Source organism: Chelmon rostratus, chromosome 13, assembly GCF_017976325.1.
Source record: "Chelmon rostratus isolate fCheRos1 chromosome 13, fCheRos1.pri, whole genome shotgun sequence".
Lineage (NCBI taxonomy): Eukaryota > Metazoa > Chordata > Actinopteri > Chaetodontiformes > Chaetodontidae > Chelmon > Chelmon rostratus.
The window spans coordinates 180,706-201,279 of NC_055670.1; the positions used below are offsets into that span (position 1 = coordinate 180,706).

At 37.9% G+C, this 20,574-nt stretch overlaps 1 protein-coding gene across 7 annotated transcripts in view; it reads right to left on the reverse strand.

Moving 5' to 3' along the window:
- Nucleotides 1-4,534: 4,534 nt before the first annotated feature.
- The window catches only part of lrch1 (leucine-rich repeats and calponin homology (CH) domain containing 1), a 128,264-nt gene continuing 112,224 nt past the window's right edge, over nt 4,535-20,574 (reverse strand). For 3 of the 7 annotated variants that reach the window (XM_041951506.1, XM_041951509.1, XM_041951510.1), the window contains 4 exons: nt 19,105-19,214; nt 18,387-18,524; nt 18,059-18,136; nt 8,048-9,008 (listed from right to left, as the gene is read on the reverse strand). In XM_041951506.1, coding sequence (XP_041807440.1) covers nt 8,895-9,008; nt 18,059-18,136; nt 18,387-18,524; nt 19,105-19,214 — 440 coding nt within the window. In that variant the 3' untranslated portion in view covers nt 8,048-8,894. Of the gene's footprint in view, nt 5,932-8,047; nt 9,009-11,598; nt 12,962-14,940; nt 16,561-18,058; nt 18,137-18,386; nt 18,525-19,104; nt 19,215-20,574 lie in introns of those variants that run through there. The other 4 variants (XM_041951505.1, XM_041951503.1, XM_041951507.1 and 1 more) reach the window with 4 other exon arrangements.

A 20,574-nucleotide genomic window follows, 5' to 3' on the forward strand; every position in this document is an offset into this window, starting at 1 on the left:
ACACTGCTTTTAACTTTAACTGCTTTTGTCCTTCCTTCAGATATTCTAATGGTGGCCAACCATGGATTCTGACACACGAGAACATGTCCAAGAATGCGTAGAAAGGCATCCCACCGTCCACTGGCCAGTCTGCTTCTACAATTGCTTGTGTCCAGTCGCCTCTGGTCCCATGGATTTTGGATCTGGATTTTGCGACAGGCCATCCCCCATCTCAAGGTAACAGTGATTCTGACCTTCAATTGACCTTCAGTCAATTGTATGTCTAAGGCTGTAAATTTTGTAGCTCTCCCCAAGCTTTCCAGAGAAACTGCCAGGTTGAGTTGTGCTATCAAGTTATTACTACGTGCCATGAGAGTTCACTCTACCTTTTCATGTATCACAAATAAAACCAGTTTCGTCCAGCTCTCTTTTGTACAGCAGGATAAACAGGATATGCCATAAGTCAGCTATTTCTTTCTGCCTCATCTCCCCAGTCTGTCACCATCTGCCATACTGCTCTGTCCGCCTGGCCCAGCTATTAATGACAACACATTTCATAGACTGTAAAATCTACAGTAAACTTTTTTTTTTCTAAAAAGTGTCAGACATCAAATTCAAGAATTTATTTATTGTCCAAATTCAAATGGAGAACTTAATCTTTTATGGTGGGACATTGGTCATATTGAGAATCATGCCAAAAAGAAGCACAATCATTGATTTTAAACCATGATGCATTTGTTTTGGGTTCCACATTTTATTTAAATGTTGATCAAGTTATTTAAATTATTATTTTCTTTAAGTATTTCCCCGTTGGTGCAGTGATCCAACAAAAGGTGCATTTGAGTTGACAGTTCAAGTCTTTACTGATAAAGTGATGAGAAATACAGTGCAGTTATATACAGCAGTCACAAAACTTAGGGAAGGAATTTTTTTTTTTTTTTTTTTTTTTTAATTCACTTTATTGATGCCAAACTGGGAAATTATTCTCTGCATTTTCAAAAAAAAAAATTCTCCCAGTCAGAAAAGTGCACAAATGTGAGTACAGGCCATTTCTGGACAACAGATATAAAAAAACAAAACAAAAAAAAACCGAGTAATCTGAAAAACAACACTGCTCTGTGTTCAGTCTGCAATTCGCTATTCACTACACATTTTTTTTAAATTACATCTGTGTCACATTTGTTTAAATTCATCAATCTCTTATCAATTCAGATCAATGATTCAAGATTTTCTCAGTTTCCAACACAAACATATAAATACAGAAGTTAAAAGTACACATTCTATCAGGGGAGCAGCCAGTTTGGTTTTATTACTTTTCCCAAAACACTGTGACAATATGATGTGTACAGAACTGTGGATATGTGTACAATCTATGATTATATAAAAAAAAGGTTGACAAAAATGACAAACATGCAAGCAGACATCATCATGCTCCCGTATTAATCTTGCAGCTATGACTAACATTCATATTTTCAGCTTCAGACGTCCACATCTCTGCACCATGATGACTGGTGTAATACTTGTGATACTTTTGCTCTGTTGTTGTAAGGATTATTTTATGACTATGGCTTTGGTTTATTTTCAGTAGACATTTTACATTAAATCATGCTGATTCAGGAATGAAGGAAATGTTAACAAGACAATTTCTTGCTGAACTGAATTTTGCATATTTTAATACTGTTATCAGAAAATACTCACAGATATAGACAGACATCAATATGCCCATAGTGTGACATAGATGAACATTGTTTTTATCATGTACAGTATATGCTATTGTGGATTGTTCTGTGGGGGCTGCCCATTATTACAAAACTCCAAAAGTGAAAAAAATGTTGAATTTGACATTATCCCATTATCCTGAATATAAAAGGCCCATTGTTTCAAAAATAAATGGCACTGCATCCATTGGGCAACTGATTAAGAAGAACAGTTGACTTAAACTTAAAGTTTGATGATATGAGTGCTTCATGGTGAAATATACAAATTCATAACTCATCATTGTTTTATATATTATAATAAGCCTACAACAGAAAAGCCTTGTGACAAATAATATGTGCACAGGCTATAGTGCATTTAAATAAAATAATTTACGGACAGCTTTATCACAAGTGTAAACATTTGTTTTGGCAACTGTCAAAACGATATTTATTTTTTTAGTTTTAATGCTGAATTTGAACTTGAACTGAAGGTCAAGCTTTTGGATACCAAGCTACATAATATGTACAGAAAATAAATCTTAATTGCTCATTCAAACAAGCCTGCTAGTTCAAGAATGTCAGACACTTTATGTGGTTATTGTGGTATTTAGGGAAAGCACCACACAATCCTTTCAACATCTGGGACGACTCATGCCCTCATTTGAATAATATTTATTTCTGAAGGTAGGGTAACCTACAACCTACAATGTAACTTATACCAGTCATGTATGTGTTATTTTTTGGTTTTTCACCCAACACCCCAGTAATAACTACAGCCTCAGTTTCTTGGTGAACTCACTCCTCCTCCTGTAATATAAGTCTGTTCCAGAGACACACTGCATTTTAGAAGCGTATGTCTGAATTTCTATGCATACACTGTGTCACACCGAGGTTTATTAGCTTAGTCCTCAGCCGATTTGTTTTCCTCATTGTATAGTGATTTTCTGTTGTTTCTGTTTTAGTACTTAGTTTCTTGATCCTCCGTTTTTTTTGGAGAGTATTTTGATTTCATAGTTTTTCTTATCTAGCTTCGTTAGTTTCCTGTATTCATATTGTTTTCCTCCTTCTGGAGTGTTTTTTGTTCCTTCTTTTATTATCATAGTGTTTTCTAAATGTATTCCTCATAGTGAGCGTTTTCTGTTCTTTGTTATTTTCTTATTCTTGACAGTCATAGTTATAGCCTTAGGCCTAGTATAATTATATAGCCTATTTGTTTGACACTCATTGAAGTGGATCTTGGGTTGAGATCAATAAAGATCTGTGTGTTCAAATCTCTGCGTCTGAGTCCTGATCTGAGTCCCGGCCTGACACACTGTCCCCCTCTGTGAAAGTCTGCTTTAAAAGATGATACAATCATTTCCTTTAAATGTTTCAATATTGCTGCTGTTACTACCATCTCCTATTACTATTTTTTTTATTTCTTGCCTTGTTTTCATGCTGTGTTTTAATATTGGTATTATATTTATTTATTTATATTTACATATAATTCCATTTCCATGTCTAAAATTTTAACCTAATCCTTTTGTCTCTTGCGAATTATATTAACCATTGCTGCCTGACCACCAATAACTGGCTTCCCAATGACTATCACTGAAATGTCTCAACAATATCCAACAAACATTTGAAACCATTGCTACTAGCCAGAGTTAAAACACAAACCATAAACCTTTGCAGGCAAAACAAGCTAACAAACACATCAACTTAGCAACTGAACCAAACATGCTAAAAAAAGTAACATTATATGGCTGTTTTCCCTGAACACTCATGCCCTCCTCAGAGACCCTCCTGCAATCCACGCACTGAGCTCCATGGGATCTTTTACAAATAGTGATGCCATTGTCCAAGAGAATTGATTGGTCAGTAGGTGATGCTTTTATATGTGTTGATGTCTTTTCTCAAACATAACCTGGTCCAGAGTAGACTAGATGTGCAGCATAAATTACCATGGTGATCTGTTCCAGTAAGAGGTGAACCTGAGTGACACCTCAAGTTACCTTGGTAACCCCAAATCCTGCTTCGTAGAACAGGCCTTTGATGTGTGTTCATACAAAACATTCTCAGCTGCTGCAGTTATATAAGAGAAGATAATATAAATCTTGCTGAAAGCTGCAGTTTGTTCTATCTGCCAGCAGGGGTTGATAAAGGTCAACAATTACATACTGCCCCTTGGTTTTTTTTTTTGCCAGGTATGCAGTACATTCAAAACTCCCATTACAAACAAACAACACACACACTTTTGTACTTCTATTGTTGTGAGGAGAATCCTTGCCATAATGCATTCCCTAGCTCCTTACCCTAACCTTAACCATCACAACTAATTGCTTAAAATTAACCCTGACCCTAACCCCTAACCAAATACTAATTTTAACCTGACCCTTTAAACCAAGTCTTACCCTTCAAACAACACACTGAAGATGTGAGGACTGGGCAAAATGTCCACACTTTCCAAAAATGTCCTCATTCACACACACACACACACACACACACACTTACACTAAGCAAATTGGTACGGGGTTCAGCATTTTAGTCCACACAAAGTAGTTGGACCACACACTTTGATTTAGCTTCCCTTGATTGGACTCCACAAACACAGAAAAACAACCCCGAGGACACACACACTAAAATTGTTTCTGTCGCTTGTAGGGATATTTGATCAACTTAAATGCCTTCCTGTAGACTTATCCTAACCCTAACCTTAATTTAAACCTAAACCTAAACTGTAACCCAAGTCTTCACCCTAAAATATTTTGATTTACATTGTGGGGTCCAGCAGTTTGGTCCCCACAAAGTTGTCAGACATGGTGAGTGGGCTTCCGGTGTTGGTACCCCACAAATCTAGAAAAACAAAACAACACGCACACAGGCAGATACAGTTTTTATTATTTTTCATTTTTAAAACTCAGTGGCTCTTGGTTTGCTTTGTTTTTTAATTTATGGTGCTTTAAGAATTCTAAGAGTTAGATATATAATCATTGCTGACTTGCACCCGCCTTTTCCTGAAGTAATATATATATATATAAATATCTAATACACAACTCTGATATTTATCAAGTGTCTTGCAACATGAATGCTGAAAAAAATAAATATTTACATAGAAATCGAAATCAAGATTGGTTGGTTTAAGATTGCAGGCGCATAAAGTAAAATACAGCTGGTGCAGACAGGAGGAACTCATAAAATGACGTGCAAATCATTATTTGCCCTTTAAAGTGACATTTTACTTTTGTTTTCTGGCTTTTTTTCATTAACACCACATATGTTTTGGCACATTAGCAAACTCAATCTCATAAAGTAATCTAAAATGAACACAGATTACCAACATCAGAAGAAAGATTCAAGTTGAGAAACTATATTAAAAAAAGCCCCTAAAACCCCAGACTTACAGAGTAGTGTACCCTCAGTGGCATGTTAACACAGATTCACTCCTGGTTCACTGACATGCATGGAGCTCCACAGGAAGTTACAGCAAAACTTTTATAAAACATACACAATTATACCTAAAATATATTAGAGGAAAATATTTTCAGGTATTCTTCTTTTTAAAATGTATACAACAACTCAAACAGCTTCTCTTTATATTATGAATATCTTTAGGTTAAAATACAAAGTGTTGTTAAAAGCTGTCTCACTTTTGTAAAATCATTCAAGAGTTTTTGCTCAAGGCTGCATTATGTCAGCAGGTGAAGTTATGAACTCGATGCCAGGCAAAATGGTTCACATAAAATGATGAAAAAACGACACAGCCTCTGACAACTCTAAATCTAATTTAGATTTACATAAAAGCTTTTAAAAATACTCCTGCCGCTACGGTATTTCTATAAGAGTATTAAAGCTACAAATGTCTTATTTTTTGCATATTTGTCACACTTAAATGTTTCAAATCATCAAAGAGATTTTAATATTAGACAAAAATGCAGTTGACTGAATGCAGTTGATGACTTCATTTATTCATGAAAAAAAAAAAAAACGATTCAAACCTAACTGGCCTTGTGTGAAAAAAGTAATTGCCCCCCCAACCCCCTTGTTAAATCATGAATTAACTGAAAATATTCTGCGGACTGAAGAGACAAAAGTTGAACTTTTTGGAATGAGTGCATCCCCTTACATCTGGCGTAACACTAACACAGCATTTCATTAAAAGAAAATCATAGCAGCAGTCGGTAGTGTGATGGTCTGGGGCTGCTTTGCTGCTTCAGGACCTGGACGACTTGCTGTAGTTGATGGAACCATGAATTCTGCTCTCTACCAGAAAATCCTGAAAGAGAATGGCCATCAATTTGTGACCTCAAGCTCAGGCACACTTAGGTTATACAGCAGGACAACGATCCAAAACACACCAGCAAGTCCACCTCTGTATGGCTTAAAAAACTAAATGAAGGTTTTGGAGTGGCCTAGCCAAAGTCTGGACTTAAATCTGATTGAGATGCTGTGGTATGACCTCAAATAGGCTGTTTATGCTTGGAAACCCTCCGATGTGGCTGACTTACAACAATTCTGTAAAGAAGAGTGGGCCAAAATTCCTCCACAGCGATGTAAAAGACTCACTGTCAGTTGCAAACGCTTGTTTGCAGTTGTTGCCATCAAAGGCAGCACAACCAGTTATTAAGTTTTGGGGGCAGTTACTTTTTCACATAGGGCCAATTAGGTTTGGATAGCTTTTTTCCCATAATAAACAAAATTGTAATTAAAAAGCTGCATTTTGTACTTACTCAGGTTAGCTTTGTCTAATATTAAAATTTGTTTGATGATCTAAAACATTTAAGTGTGACAAATATGAAAAAAGTAAGACATCAGGAAGTGGCCAATACTAATATATATACATATACATATATATACACACACACACACACACACACAGTGGAGGAAATAAGTATTTGATCCCCCACTGATTTTGAAAGTTTTCATACTAAGAAATAAATGAACAGTCTCTGATGTTTATGGCAGCTTTATTTTAACAGTGATAGAAAGAATGTCAAAAAAATAATCGAGAAAATAACATGAAATTAAAAATAAAAATTTATTTGCATTTCATTGAGGGAAATAAGTATTTGACCCCCTAGCAAAACATGAGCAATGTTGGCTCCCACAGACCATTGACATACTGCTAATCTCAGTGAAGTCATTACCTACATGAGAGACACCTGTCCCAAATTGTCACCTGTATAAAAAGCCACCTGCCCACAGACTCCACTCCAACACTCCAACACTCCAACATCTCCACCATGGGCAAGACCAAAGAGCTGTCTAAAGATGTCAGGGACAAAATTGTGAACCTACACAAGGCTGGAATGGGCTACAAAACCATAAGTAAGAAGGTGAGGTGACAACGGTGGTGCAATTATTCGGAAGTGGAAGAAATACAACATGACTGTCAATCGACCTAGGCTGGGGGCTCCATGCAAGATATCACCTCGTGGGGTCTCAATGATCATGAGAAAGGTCAGAGATCAGCCTAGAACTACACGGCAGGAGCTGGTTAATGATCTCAAGGAAGCTGGGACCACGGTCACAAAGAAAACCATTGGTAATACACTGAGACGCAATGGTTTAAAATCCTGCAGTGCGCGCAAAGTCCCTCTGCTCAAGAAGGCTCACATCCAGGCCCGCCTCAAGTTTGCCAATGAACATATTAATGACTCTGAGAGAGACTGGGAGAAGGTGCTGTGGTCAGACGAGACCAAAATCGAGCTCTTTTGCCTCAACTCAACTCGACGTGTTTGGAGGAAGAGAAATGCTGAATATGACACCAAGAACACCATCCCCACCGTCAAGCATGGCAGTGGAAGCATTATGCTTTGGCCTGTTTCTCTTCTAAGGGGACAGGTCGACTTCACCACATCGATGGTAAGATGAAGGGGGCCATGTATCGCAAAATGCTGGGTGACAACCTCCTTGCCTCTGCCAGGACACTGAAAATGGTTCGTGGATGGGTCTTCCAGCACAACAACGACCCAAAACATACAGCCAAGGAAACAAAGGAGTGGCTCCATAAGAAGCACATCAGGGTCATGGAATGGCCTAGCCAGTCTCCTGACCTTATATCCTATAGAAAATCTATGGAGAGAGCTGAAGCTTCGAGTTTTCAAACACCAGCCTCAAAACCTCCAGGACTTGGAGATGATCTGCAGAGAGGAGTGGACTAAAATTAGTCCTGATGTGTGTACCAACCTAGTAAGCAACTACAAGAAACGTCTGACTGCTGTGCTTGCCAGAAAAGGTTTTGCCACCAAGTATTAAATCATGTTTTGCTAGGGGGGTCAAATACTTCTACTACCTCAGTGAAATGCAAATTAATTTTTATTTTTCATTTTATGTAATTTTCTCGATTATTGTTTTGGTATTCTTTCTATCACTGTTAAAATAAAGCTGCCATCATTTATTTCTTAGTATGAAAACTTTCAAAATCAGGGGGGGATCAAATTTCCTCCACTGTATATATATGTATTTTTAAAGTGATTAAGAAGAATTTAGTGTCATTTTATGACAGGATAAGTCATATCGCAAGAACAAAGTTTCATTTTACGAAGAAAATACTTTTCAAGAGGAAAGTTATTATATTATAATAAAGCTAAGTCTGGCAATACGACTACTTCACCCTCAAAAATTACAACTTTCTCTTGTAAAATTACGGTTTTATTCTCAAATAGAATTTCTTCCAATGAAATTAGAACTAAATCATGAAATACTACAGATATTCTTGTAAAATTATGAGTTCATCTTTCTTTTTATCTATTCTAATAATATTAGGAATTTCAAGAATTTGACTTTATTCTTAAAAGCTGTCCTAATAATTGTTAGTTAGTTAGTTAGTGGATTTGCACTTGTGCCCTTCAGATGACAGTTTGTGTCTCTTGTGTTTACCTAAAGAAATGGGGGGAAATCAGGGTTAATTGTGACTCACATTCCACCTGAAACTGATAAATCTAACTAAAAATGTGAGAAATCATCTATAGCCAGTCAAACGCTGGTAAATTTGAGCTCTTTCACCAGTGTACCTGTTTGGCATTATACTGAATTCAAAATCCATCCAGAAGTTCTTTCTCAAGAAATAAATCCATATCTGACTCTTTTAGTTCCCACATCATTTGGCATCCTTAAATGTAATAAATACACTTTGATTACTGAGAAGTATCCAGAATGACATCATGAGATCAAGTCAGCATGTTGAGCCTGTTGTGTGTTTGTTGTAAGTGTCAGTCAGTTCAAGCTCCACCTCTCTCACGTCAGGAGGGTGTGTCTAGAGGAGGCCACATCCATCAGAGCCTGGACCGTGATGCTCACCTTCACCAGACCTTTCTCTTCCAGGATGTGGTGAGGAAGACACAGTTTTTCCTGGGAGACCAGAGTGAGAGGGAAGGATGGATGGAGGGGAAAAGAACAGGACAGGGAGAGAACATAGAAAAGGAAAGAGTGTAGGAGCAGATGAGGAGGCAAAAAAAGGACAAGGGCAGCAAAGGATTTAGACACAACAATTATCATTGCAAAATGTGTTTCTGCATGTATGCCTGCATGCACAATTTATTAACTGTCTCATCTTCACAACTTCACAACTGAAAAAAGGGGTGAACAATCTTTTCCACTGAGACTGTCTGAGTTTGGTACATACCGCACCACAGTCCTGGTTCCAGGAAATAGGCACACACTCTCAATCCAATATTGCCAAAAGCTCTCACGCTCTCCAGCCTACTTGATGTTTAAAACTTAATGCCAGTTGGTAGATTTTTGTTTATTTACAGTAAAAATTATATACACACAAAATCAACAAAATTATCACAATAAATAAAACACTTTATGATTTCATAATTTATCAGCATTAAGTAGCCTATAGCTTCATATTTCGTAAGGATAACAAAGTTTAAACTGCATTACCACCACCACTCAATATTGACATCCTGGTACTGAGCCCTGTGTAAAACTCAAAGGTCTGACATATTTGGAGGTTCAGACCTGGTATATACAGAGGAAAGATAGCATTCAATTTTCCCAGAACTAGTCTTCACAGGTCCATACATGTTTAATCAAAACCAAACATACATCCGAAAAAAAAAGAGAGGCCTGAGCCCAAACAGGTCATTCTTGACGTTGTGTGTGTGATTGTTTAATCTCGAATCAGTTTGCAATCTTTTTCTTTTCACTCTGGCTCAGGTGGATTCAGGTGGCCTTCTTGTGGAATGTTCGTCCATTTCCATTTCAAAACCATTTCTTTAAGACTTAGTTCAACCCTTATACCTCCAACTTAAACAATGACTCAGACATCCGAAATTGCATTTATCGCCTCAGTCTTCAACACTGTCAAACATCAAACCCTGAAAATAACCCCCCTCACAACATGAAATCCATTCACATTGGCACAAAGTTAAAACAACTGTGCAAAGAAAGTTGCAACAGCAGTTGAAATTGACAATAATTCATTCACAGAATATAAATACATGTATAGCTCCAATAATCAGTCATACTAACACAAATTAATATTTTATCAATGGAGTTTCTCATCTTAAACCAGTTTATTTCAAATATTCAGTGTTCTACATATCATAATACAAACCATTTTCTGTTTCCTCAATATTTAAAGGCCAAGCACTAGTGACAGACAGCTGTATTCATTCAGTTCCCGTGAATTAATCTAACAACCAATCAGATGCTTACATGGCCAGGCAAAATTATGTTTTTTAAAGTTGCAGTGGGCATAGCGAATACCCATATTCTTCAGTTCTTAATTCCTTTCAACAATAGAAACACAGCGACATTCTAATTGTCTGTGTGTCAAACTGTAAGATAAACAGCTTTAACTTAACAGACTAATAAATATCTAACTTCATAAACTCATCTAGTGTCTATAGCCCTTCAAATGGTCTCCAAAAACAGTCACACTGGATACAGTAGAGTTAGTTGATGTAAATTTAAAGCCATCTCAGTTATGTGCTAGAGCAGAACAAAAATAAATGAAATTAAATAAACTCTACATTCAAAATCTATAAGTTTAAAAATATCACACTGAAATAACTGTTTTAAATAAAAATTCTGTCAAACTAATACACAAGGTTAAATTTGTTTTAAATAATCTATAACTCTTGTCATATGTCTTAAGTTTGCCCCTCACCACTTTATAGTCACATATTTGAAAAGAACAAATACTTTTCGTACAGCTCTATAATGATGAGCCAATGAACATCTACATTCAGGAATCATGTGCTTATGCAGCTCAACCTTCTAAAATATGGCAACAACTGTGAATACATTAACTGTATTCACTCATGTGCAAGGAATCATCTTACATTCAAAGCTGCTCTCCATGTCACTGAAAAATGTGCATCAGTGATGAAAGTGAGGAGCTTAAGCAGTACCATTTGGCTGCCATTCTGGAGGTCTTCAGCACTTCTGATTGTATTCTTTAAAGTACAACATGGCATTGTCTGAATAAATGGATAGACTTGTTTAATTTATGTCTGGCCAAGATCTAAAGATCACTGTTCCATTTAACTGACTTTGTTTAGATTGTTAGCTTGTTAGTTAGCTAACCATAGTATTTGTTCAGCTACGTACGTGTCAGTGTGTCACTGATGCCAGTAAGCACTGATTCAGGGTCAAAAAACCTCTGACTTAAAACTTGGCATTTCATGATTAATATCAAGAATGCCTGAAACTGAAATAATACAACTTTAAGGTTTTTGAAACAGCTACATAACATCTAAAAACAAAACCTCGAACTCAAATCACCAAAGCCATGCTTAGCCTCCTGAAATATTAACGCAGTAGATAAATTGTCTATTACATGCTAATTTTTACAATCTTTTTTCTGGAGAACGATTGTTGACATTGCCATCTCTCCTTCTCCTTGCAATTACACAATGTTAGCATGCCAGATTTACCACACCTCTCACTCCCACCATCGCCCCTCCCTTGTCAATCCCCTTGTCCTGTGTTCATTTTCATTTAGCATGAGGCTAGCATAAAAAAGGAAAATATCAGCTCAGAAGTTTTATTTCAACACTTGTACAAATACAAAACTATTTATCTGTATCTTTGTTTGGTTAGTATTTTTTTTTCCATTTTATGTAATCAGCGTTGGTTGATTAAAATGGTCACACAGTATTTCCATGTTTTCATGGATGATAAAATTGAACCTGAGACCTTGAATTTGTAACATAATGTGGAGGGTGCATTTTTAGTCATAAATGTGGCTGGGACTTTTCTCTTTAAATGACTGGTCATGCACATTATGCCACTGAGAGCCACTTTCACTGAAATCTACATTGGCAACATCTTATAAAGCATTTTTATTTCGAGAATAACTAAATGTCTTAACACCCAGTTTAGTTACAATTAAAAAAAATGCCTACAGCCAGTTGTCCACTTAGACCTCCATGATGTTGCCAAATGGCTGCTAGACACATAAATCCACCAAAAAGTTTTCATGGCTCCAACAGGTGAACAAAACAAGAGCCCAGGACCCTCTCAGTCCCACAAAGATCAGATTATCCCTGCTGAACAGCATGTTCATTAGACATCAGTGACTTTAAATAACCTGCTTCTCCACATGCCCTGCTCCTGTTAAGAGTTTCAGTGACAATTTATTGCAAAGACACAAACATGTTTGTGAGTTTATGTTTCCTAAATGGGTGACAAGAAGTGAAAATTTTACAAGGAGTAGTAGGTGAAGAAAAGGCGTTGCCTCATGCTGACACTGCATTTGTACCACATGGGATGAACAAAAGTGTTTTAAAGATAATCCAAATTTTATATATTTTTTAGATGTCATGAAAGCAGTTTTTGAATGGTCACTTTAGGCTGCTGTTAGCTTGTATGTAACACAAATCTTGAAGAGTAAGTACACCCTCAAATTCTGCTAGTCCTCTGGTAGTCAGACTTAACGTGCAATGAGCAACATAGGATCTGAAGGAGCTTTGACAGTCACTAGAAACGTGATTATGTCCCCTTGACAGAATTTCTGTGTGGGCACTTGTGTTGTAGCTTGGCTAGCGTCTTTCCTACAAGAGGCTCAACCAGTGTGTGGGTCTATGGGAAATGTCAGTACATAGTTGTAGCTCTGAATACAGCACAGTTATCAGAGGGCCCATGTGTTTTTGAAAATACTCATCATTCCTAACATTGAAGTCAAGAACTCACAGATGAAATCAACTCTCTTACCTAAAATCTGATCTCTCTCAGTGTGACATTTAAAATAGGAGCTAATCATAATTTCCATTTCAAAATACACACCTTTTGCTCCTTTTATCCACAGGCTGGTCCATTGAATCTGACGTTTTGTGGAAAATCCAACTCGGCTAATGACAAAATGACAAGAATTGCTGAATTCTCTGAGAAGAGTAACAAATAATTTTACAATTCAAAACATATTTTGATGTGGCTACTCTTTAATTAATTACTATACTAAGATTTTTGGTGTACAGTGAATGTTAATGAGTACAGAACATTTCTAGTTAAAGTATATTTTTAAGTGTGATTTTTTTCCCATGTGACATAAATGCATCAAAAATGCAGAAACAGGGTGGAGCTGGCAGGTGAAACTGTAACAGTTATGTTAGCTCACTCCAAGTATAGGCCGCGAACAGCAGAACTAGGCAGAGGATGTGAAGCAGGCTTGAGCCAATAAGGTCCCACATTTGCCATGTGGGAGGTGGAGTCTGAGTGGTTACAGAAACCAATGAGGGAGTCTCTGATCCCCTGAAGTAGGCAAGGTTTGGAGCTGAGATTTCCTCTTCCTGTTTTCTGTCCAGAGAGGTTGTATCCAAGGCAACCAGCACCTGAACTGTGTTGCATACTGGCTGCAGATGGCACTGGATGATGTCATAGGGTGAGCAGAGGGAAGACTGGCACCCCATTAGGAAGACAGGGCAAAAAAAAAGAAAAAAAAAGAGGAAAGGTCGGAACAAAAAAGGGCAGGAGGAGGGAGTGAGATAATGAAGAACGGAACAAAGGAAAAAAGAAAGGATGAAAGGAGGCACAAAGGATGAAAGGGAAAAAGAAAATAGCCAGGAGGTGGGAAAGAGGGGTACGGAAGAGACAGAGGTGGAAACAAGCAAATTAGAATAGAGTAGAATATTAGTAGAGAATAAGGGGATGAGATGAGGGGAGCATAAAGTAAAAAAAACATAGACATAGATGGAACAGATAAAACAAGGAAACAAAGGGATTAGTGAAAGGAGGGAAGAAAGTTGGTGATAAAGAAGTGATGGAGTTAAAAAAAGTTCAAGCATGGAGAGGAGAAAAATATTCTCAGGAGATGGAGGATATAAGAAGTGAAGAAAAAACAGATGATATAAAAAAATAAATATGATGGAAATGATAATGGTGAAAAATAAACAAACAGAAGGATACAATTCAGGGAGCAAAAAGGGACAAAATGGGAAAAGAAGGCATTGGTGATGGAATGAAAGTATAAAAGAAAAAAGGAGCCGAAAGAACAAGGGGATGGGGACAAGAGAAATGCACAAACCATTGACCAAAACAAAGAGTTCAAAGGCAGTTTGAAATAACCTCAAGGAAAATGAAAACAGAAATATGAAAAGTGAAAAAATGTAGGAAAGGAAACATCGATAAAGAGAAGAGGAAGAGGAGGAGGATCGATCCAGCCAGAAAGTAAAAAGAGAAAGAAAAGGCAGGAGGTTAACCAATGGACACCAAAGTCAAAGGTCACAGACAAGAGTGTGAGCTGGTGGGGTGAGGTGGGATGGGGCCATGCAGAGATTACCATGGCAATAAGCAGGGATGCTTACTGAGAGAATGAAGAAATGTTTTGAAACCCTGACAGGTGACCTCTCTTCTCTCCCAGCAAGCAGACCATATTGAGGAATGGAGAAACCAGCACAGTCAGCCAACAGTGCAGCAGGATAGCACATTAGCATAAAAGCTGTTAGTACGCTCGCTTGCAGAAGGATGGTCAGTAAAGCATTAAGGCTGCAGGTAGCCTGCTAGTTAGCAACATTCACACAGAGGATGGAAACAGTCAAAAAGCAGCAGCAGAGACGGAGCTCCAAGGTCAACCAGTCAATTCACATAAACAACTCAGAATAGACATAAATAAAAGTCTTTGGCCCATTCTTTTCATTTTTTTCTCAAAGAGCCAATCTTTTGAACAATCAGTTTTAGATGTAAATAAAAAAAGAATGTAAATAAAATGACATTTTAATTTTAGATGTTAAAGTTAAAGCCTAAAAATATGAAATACAAACATATAATAAAATAATTGCATTTAAAGTAGCAAAAAGAAGCAAGCTATCCTTACTGAAAAATTACACTCAGATTTTAAATCCCAATAATATGAAACACGTTTTTTGCAATTTTATAGCATTCACCCTTGATATCAAATATCATTGTTCATTGGTTTGATGGTAGATGGTATGAACAAAATCATATTGTCTTTATGGCCCCAGTGAAGCTGCCTTTGTATCTTTAACTGGTATCCCATTGGCTGTGAATGCCACCTCCCTATTTATCCTATTTCAAGAGGGAATACGTCACTGTGAGAAGCTCTCAGAATGTCGTTTTGTCATTTAAAAATGTAATAAAGACAAAACATAGGTTTCCACGACCACCAATGCCCCTGTATCTGTAGGTGTGTAAAACGCTTCTGTTTATTCCTGCTGTTGCAGATTTAAAGGAATATTCAGACAGATCTTCAATGAGATTCCAGGAAATTACTTGTCCCAACCAAGAAAAAGTACAGCACATAACATGACATTGTTACCTCTGGACAGACCCATGCTAGCTGTTTCCAGTCTTTATAATAATAATAATTATAAGGACTGTGTAGGAAAATTTTTAAATAGTTTATTCTTATTTATCCATCAATCATTTATTTGTTTTGTTCCTATGTATGTGCCTTAGAATATAACGGTGTATATAACCAAGTGGTGCGCAAATGCGCAATGAAGATATCAGTTAAATTTCAGAGAATGGTGGAAAGCACTGAAAGTACCCAGAGAAATGAAATGATGGTGTCTCGACAAGCTAAGCCAGGCCAAGGACAAATAGTGATAAGAGTGTGTTATGGTCCTTGGGACCAGCTCAATTTTGTTGTATCTGCTTTAAGGCAAAAAGACCTATTTTACACTGAACTCTGAGTGGTTATTGCATTTACAAATCATAAGAACATACAAACGTTAACTGGACAGTTTCAGGACACTTGTAAGGCTGCTGAACTGTACTGACTCACTATGTTGTCCCTTCACACATCCAGTCTGCATGCTAAGTGTACAGCTCTATTTTACAGAAATCAAAACTTTTGAACAGTCTCTGTCTTTGTTTCCGTCTCTCTCTCTCTCTCTCTCACACGCACACACACACACACACACACTAAATCCATAACAGCTCTGTTTCAGACTGAAGCTGCTGTTTTGTTTGACTCCTGTCATGATGGAGGAAGCTGGAAGCCACAGGTAGCAAAGCAATGATGATTCAGCGTTAAATGTCAACATTTAGAATTCCGTTGAGAAGCAATGAGAACAAAAACGAGTCAGGCAGGAACATTAAACCAGTCCTGGGAGAATGTTGAGTTGTTCCAAGGTTTTTCAAGTTTTCAAGAAATAGAAACATAATTTGGTAGTAGCAGATGCATATTAAAGTGTTGCATTCAGCAGATCTTGGCTTTGAGAATAGGATCTTCCAGTCAGCCATGAGTATACTGTGATTTTCTTTTTGACTTTAAAGGAAGTATTCAGGGCTATTTAAATAAGTCTGTAAATAAGTCTGAAAGTGGAAAATATTAAGCATCAATTGATGTCACATTTCTGTACAAAGTGTTATTACAGGTATCAGTTCTGATTTCAGGAGGATCCAGGGACAATTGGATGCTGTTAAGAAACATGGAATCGATGGTCTTCCTCCCAGATCTGGTTTACAGTTTTGTGTTGTCATTGGTGTCCTGTAAAAATGGTCAATTTCAGTTTTCACCTGACCTACCGACATAAATAATGAGATGATGTAGCTGCTAATGTTGCATTGTCATTAACGTGACCCAGTAAACAGAATGTTCAAGGAACTGAAGACAGTTTTTTTGCAGGACACCTTCACGGTTCCTTTTATGTCTTGTGTATATTTGGTCAACAATCTGAAGCCAAAAACACTGATGACAAAATGGTAACTGTTAGATTTCAGGGATGTTTCTCTGATGAACTGGGGGTGTTCTCAGGTAGGAGGTTGCTGGTTCAAATCTGTGGACTAATTTTCAGAATGTCCTCGAGCAGCAGAAGGGCTGCCTAGTTTATTCTGGTTATCTGGCATAACCAGCTAAAATTATGCCAATTCAATGCACCAATCCTCTACTCCTCTACAACTGATGTTTTCAAAGTCTGGCACTGTGGCCCGCCCCTAAACTAAATCAGGACAACGACTAGCCCCATTCCCCACAATGCTTTGGAAATGTGAACAGGAAGCATAATGTTGCTATGGATTTGGTGGACTACAACCTGAGTACTGTTTTTTTTTTTACTCTACATTTGTATGTAGTATTAGCAGTTTCCTTTTGCAGTGTAACCATGGATGCCAGATGACTATCACTGGATTACTTTGATACTGAAGGAATATACTAGCTCTAGTGTTATGAGGAGCATCTTATGTTGGTGGACATTGGAGGTAATGATATCTACACAGTATCGACCTCAGAGATGTGTGTCATGTCAGTGGATTCAGATTTGACTATATTATAACTAAGAACTGAGAGATTTATGATGCAAATTGTGGCAATCTGATAGCAAGGGGTTTACAAGTACCTAAAAATTTCAGCCATCAGTGTTTGATGCCATATCAGAAATTTTACTTGTGGTAGGTTTTGGAAGACATGGGCAGAAACTTGAAAACAGCACCATGTTCAGAGAGGTGACTGTGCTGTTGTCAGAGCTTTGACAGGGTGGGGGTGTAAAAAGTGTCATGTCTTACCAACACATTCTCACTTCCAATTTGTCACATATGGATGCTTGGTCAGGACACCCTGGCGTCACTTTTTAAGACACTAGGTACCCCTTTTGTCACTTTTTAACATGCAGGGCTCCAGAGTCAAGTTAGCAAAAATAAATATGCAATTAATATGCAAATCTGCTTAACAGCGTCCAATTTTCTTCAAAATAAAGCGTACTGAGAACAATAATAAACATGTGGTCAACGTTGAACAAACAGTGGCACTTTGGTTAGGTTTAAGCACCAAAACAACTTGGTCAGGTTTGTTACCTAATTTCACTTCAACAGAAATCAAAACAGCATCATTTGAGGTGTTGGGAGTGAGAACGGGTCTTTAGAAGTCAAACAACCCTGCATGTTGAAAAATGACACTGAAGGGGCACCCAATGCCTTGCAAAGTAACACCAAGGGACCCTGACTAAGTGCCCGTATGTGGCGAGTTTAGAGTGAGAATGGGTTTGTCTTACCTCTGGTACACCAATTTTTCTGCAGGCATCCAGGAAGTTCTCCACATTTCTCCGACACTTAGCCATGCTGAGTTTGGGCTGGAAAAACAAAGTCACACAAAGATGCATTTAGACAGAAGTAATACTTTTCTACACTTATGATCCTGCAAATAAAATACATTTCCATTATCATGATCACCAATTTTATGTGCAGCTTGTTTAAAGTGAGTATATCAGAGAAAATGAGATGACAGTCTCTGGGGTGGTTTATTTTATGCGCTTAGGTTTCAGAGTATTAAGAATATTCATCTCAGGGGTCAAAGGTCAGGACTGATAGTTTAAGACCTACCACAGCAGGTGAGGGAACATGGATGCTGGCAACAGAGCGTGGGCGAATGTGATTGGCCAGATGACAGAGCACAACGCCATCCATCAGAGATGATCCTAGGTCCTCGGGAAGGACAACCTTCAGTCTGCTCTCGATGCTCTGAGAAATATACAACCATATCAATAGGTATGTGTGAGTATGGGTTAAAGTTGACAAAGAAAGTCCACAAAATCCAAAGGATTCCTCTGCCTCAGTTTGATACTACCAACAGTATAAAACACTGTCCCGTGAGCTATAGTACTTTTAATGCAGTTTTTTCAGGTTAGTACATCATAAAGTAATGCTTGTCACAGTATTGTGCAAACAGGAATTATGTAAGACTTGCACTAAAGACAAAGCAGTCCTCCATTTCCTTTGAGCTTACACTACAGACTCAAAATAAGTATGTAGTATAGAGCTGGTACACAGTTTACAACAGACAGATTGGGGTTTAGTTTGATTTGGGTATTATTTGCAACATATCTGATTATCTGCCCTGTTGGTCTGTGTTGTCATGATTTCATGTCCCCATATCTCAGAAAGAAACATGGTGAAAAAAATGTTTTCATCATTGACTGAATTGGTGGACAGAAGTACAAGGCCCAGGTTGTATTAAAAAAACAACCCAGAATTTTCATCTACTGACACACACTAATAATTAGTGAGTTTAAGTTTAACAGTGAGGTTAAGTGTGTCTCACGTCTCGTAGTTGCTCCATGAGCTCCAGTTCCTCTCGGAGTTGCTCCATCTTTCTTCTAATGGTGAACTGAGGATCAACAGACTCCAGACTCTTGTGGCTCCGCAGGAACACTGCAACAAACACAACAACAACAACAACAACAAAACAAGCTGTGTCAGACTAAGACAGCAAAAACACAATAACACAATAATTAGGGCGAACACTTGAAGAACAACAATATCTCTAAGACATACAAAACTAATTGCACCTCTGACTTCTGAGGAGGAAAAATGGTCAAGATCAGGAGAGTTTTACAAGCTGATACTGGAGCAGAGAAAAAACATGACTGCTTCAAAAGCTTTTTGATGTCATGAGCTCACATCACACAAGTTCACATTAGAAAAGAACCAGTCAAATTATAGCTATAGAGATGATCCTGAACACAAAGGACACACAGATCTTCCCAAAACATTTCGTGACTTCATACTAACAGTCTTAAGCTATCATAAATTGTGGTGATTTCAGTTAACCTACAATATATTCAGGCTGACTGCATTGCTCAGCATCTTGGGTAAAATCAAAGCATCTCCTGAAGCTTTAGTGGTTCATTTAAAGTGTTCAGTTACTAAAATGTCAGCTGACCATTGGCTAAGTCTCATCCTCCTTGGTACTAATACCACTCAACGAGGACAAAAGACAAAAAAACAAAAGACAATTAGTAGTGCAAAAATATAAAATAAACAATATATACAAAGGTTGATGAGGCAACAAACAATACATACAGTGAAATTTACAATGTGCAGGTATTTATGTTGACAGTGACAGTGAGTGGTGAATGCACATGTTAAAAACTATGTACTAATGAATTATAAATGGCCAAGAAGTGGGTATTTTGGTGTCAGAGGGTTGGTGATTGGTTGCTGTATTATTAGCGAACTGTTCATCAGGGTGACAGCATGTGGGAAGAAACAGTCTAGTTGTTTTGGCAGTCAGCGATTAGTAGTGTCTACCAGAAGGGATAAGTTGGAGCAGGTTGTGTCCAGGATGGGAGGGGTCTGCAGTGACTCTTCCTGCCCATTTCCTTAGGTGTGTAAGTCCTGAATGAATGGCATCTCGGATGAGGCCAAGTAGACAAATTGCAGGGGGTCCAGCAGAGTCAACACCAGTCTTTCAAAGGATTTCATGACCACAGACGTCAGGGTGACTAGTCTGTAGTCATTTAATCCAGAGATAGAGGACGAGTGTTCAGGGAATTTCATACAGCTCCAGTGATTTGTTGAAGATCTCTGTGAAGATGGGTGTCAGCTGATCAGCAAAGACTTTCAAACAGGAGGGGGGACATGCTGTCTGGGCCTGAAAGCTTCCTGATCTTCTGTCTCTTGAAAAGGTGACATCCTGCTCACAGATCCAGCTGGTGGGGTTCGATGGGCAGGGGTGTGAGTGCTTATTTGCTATCCGAACCGGGTGGATTATGGGTATTGACGTGGACCT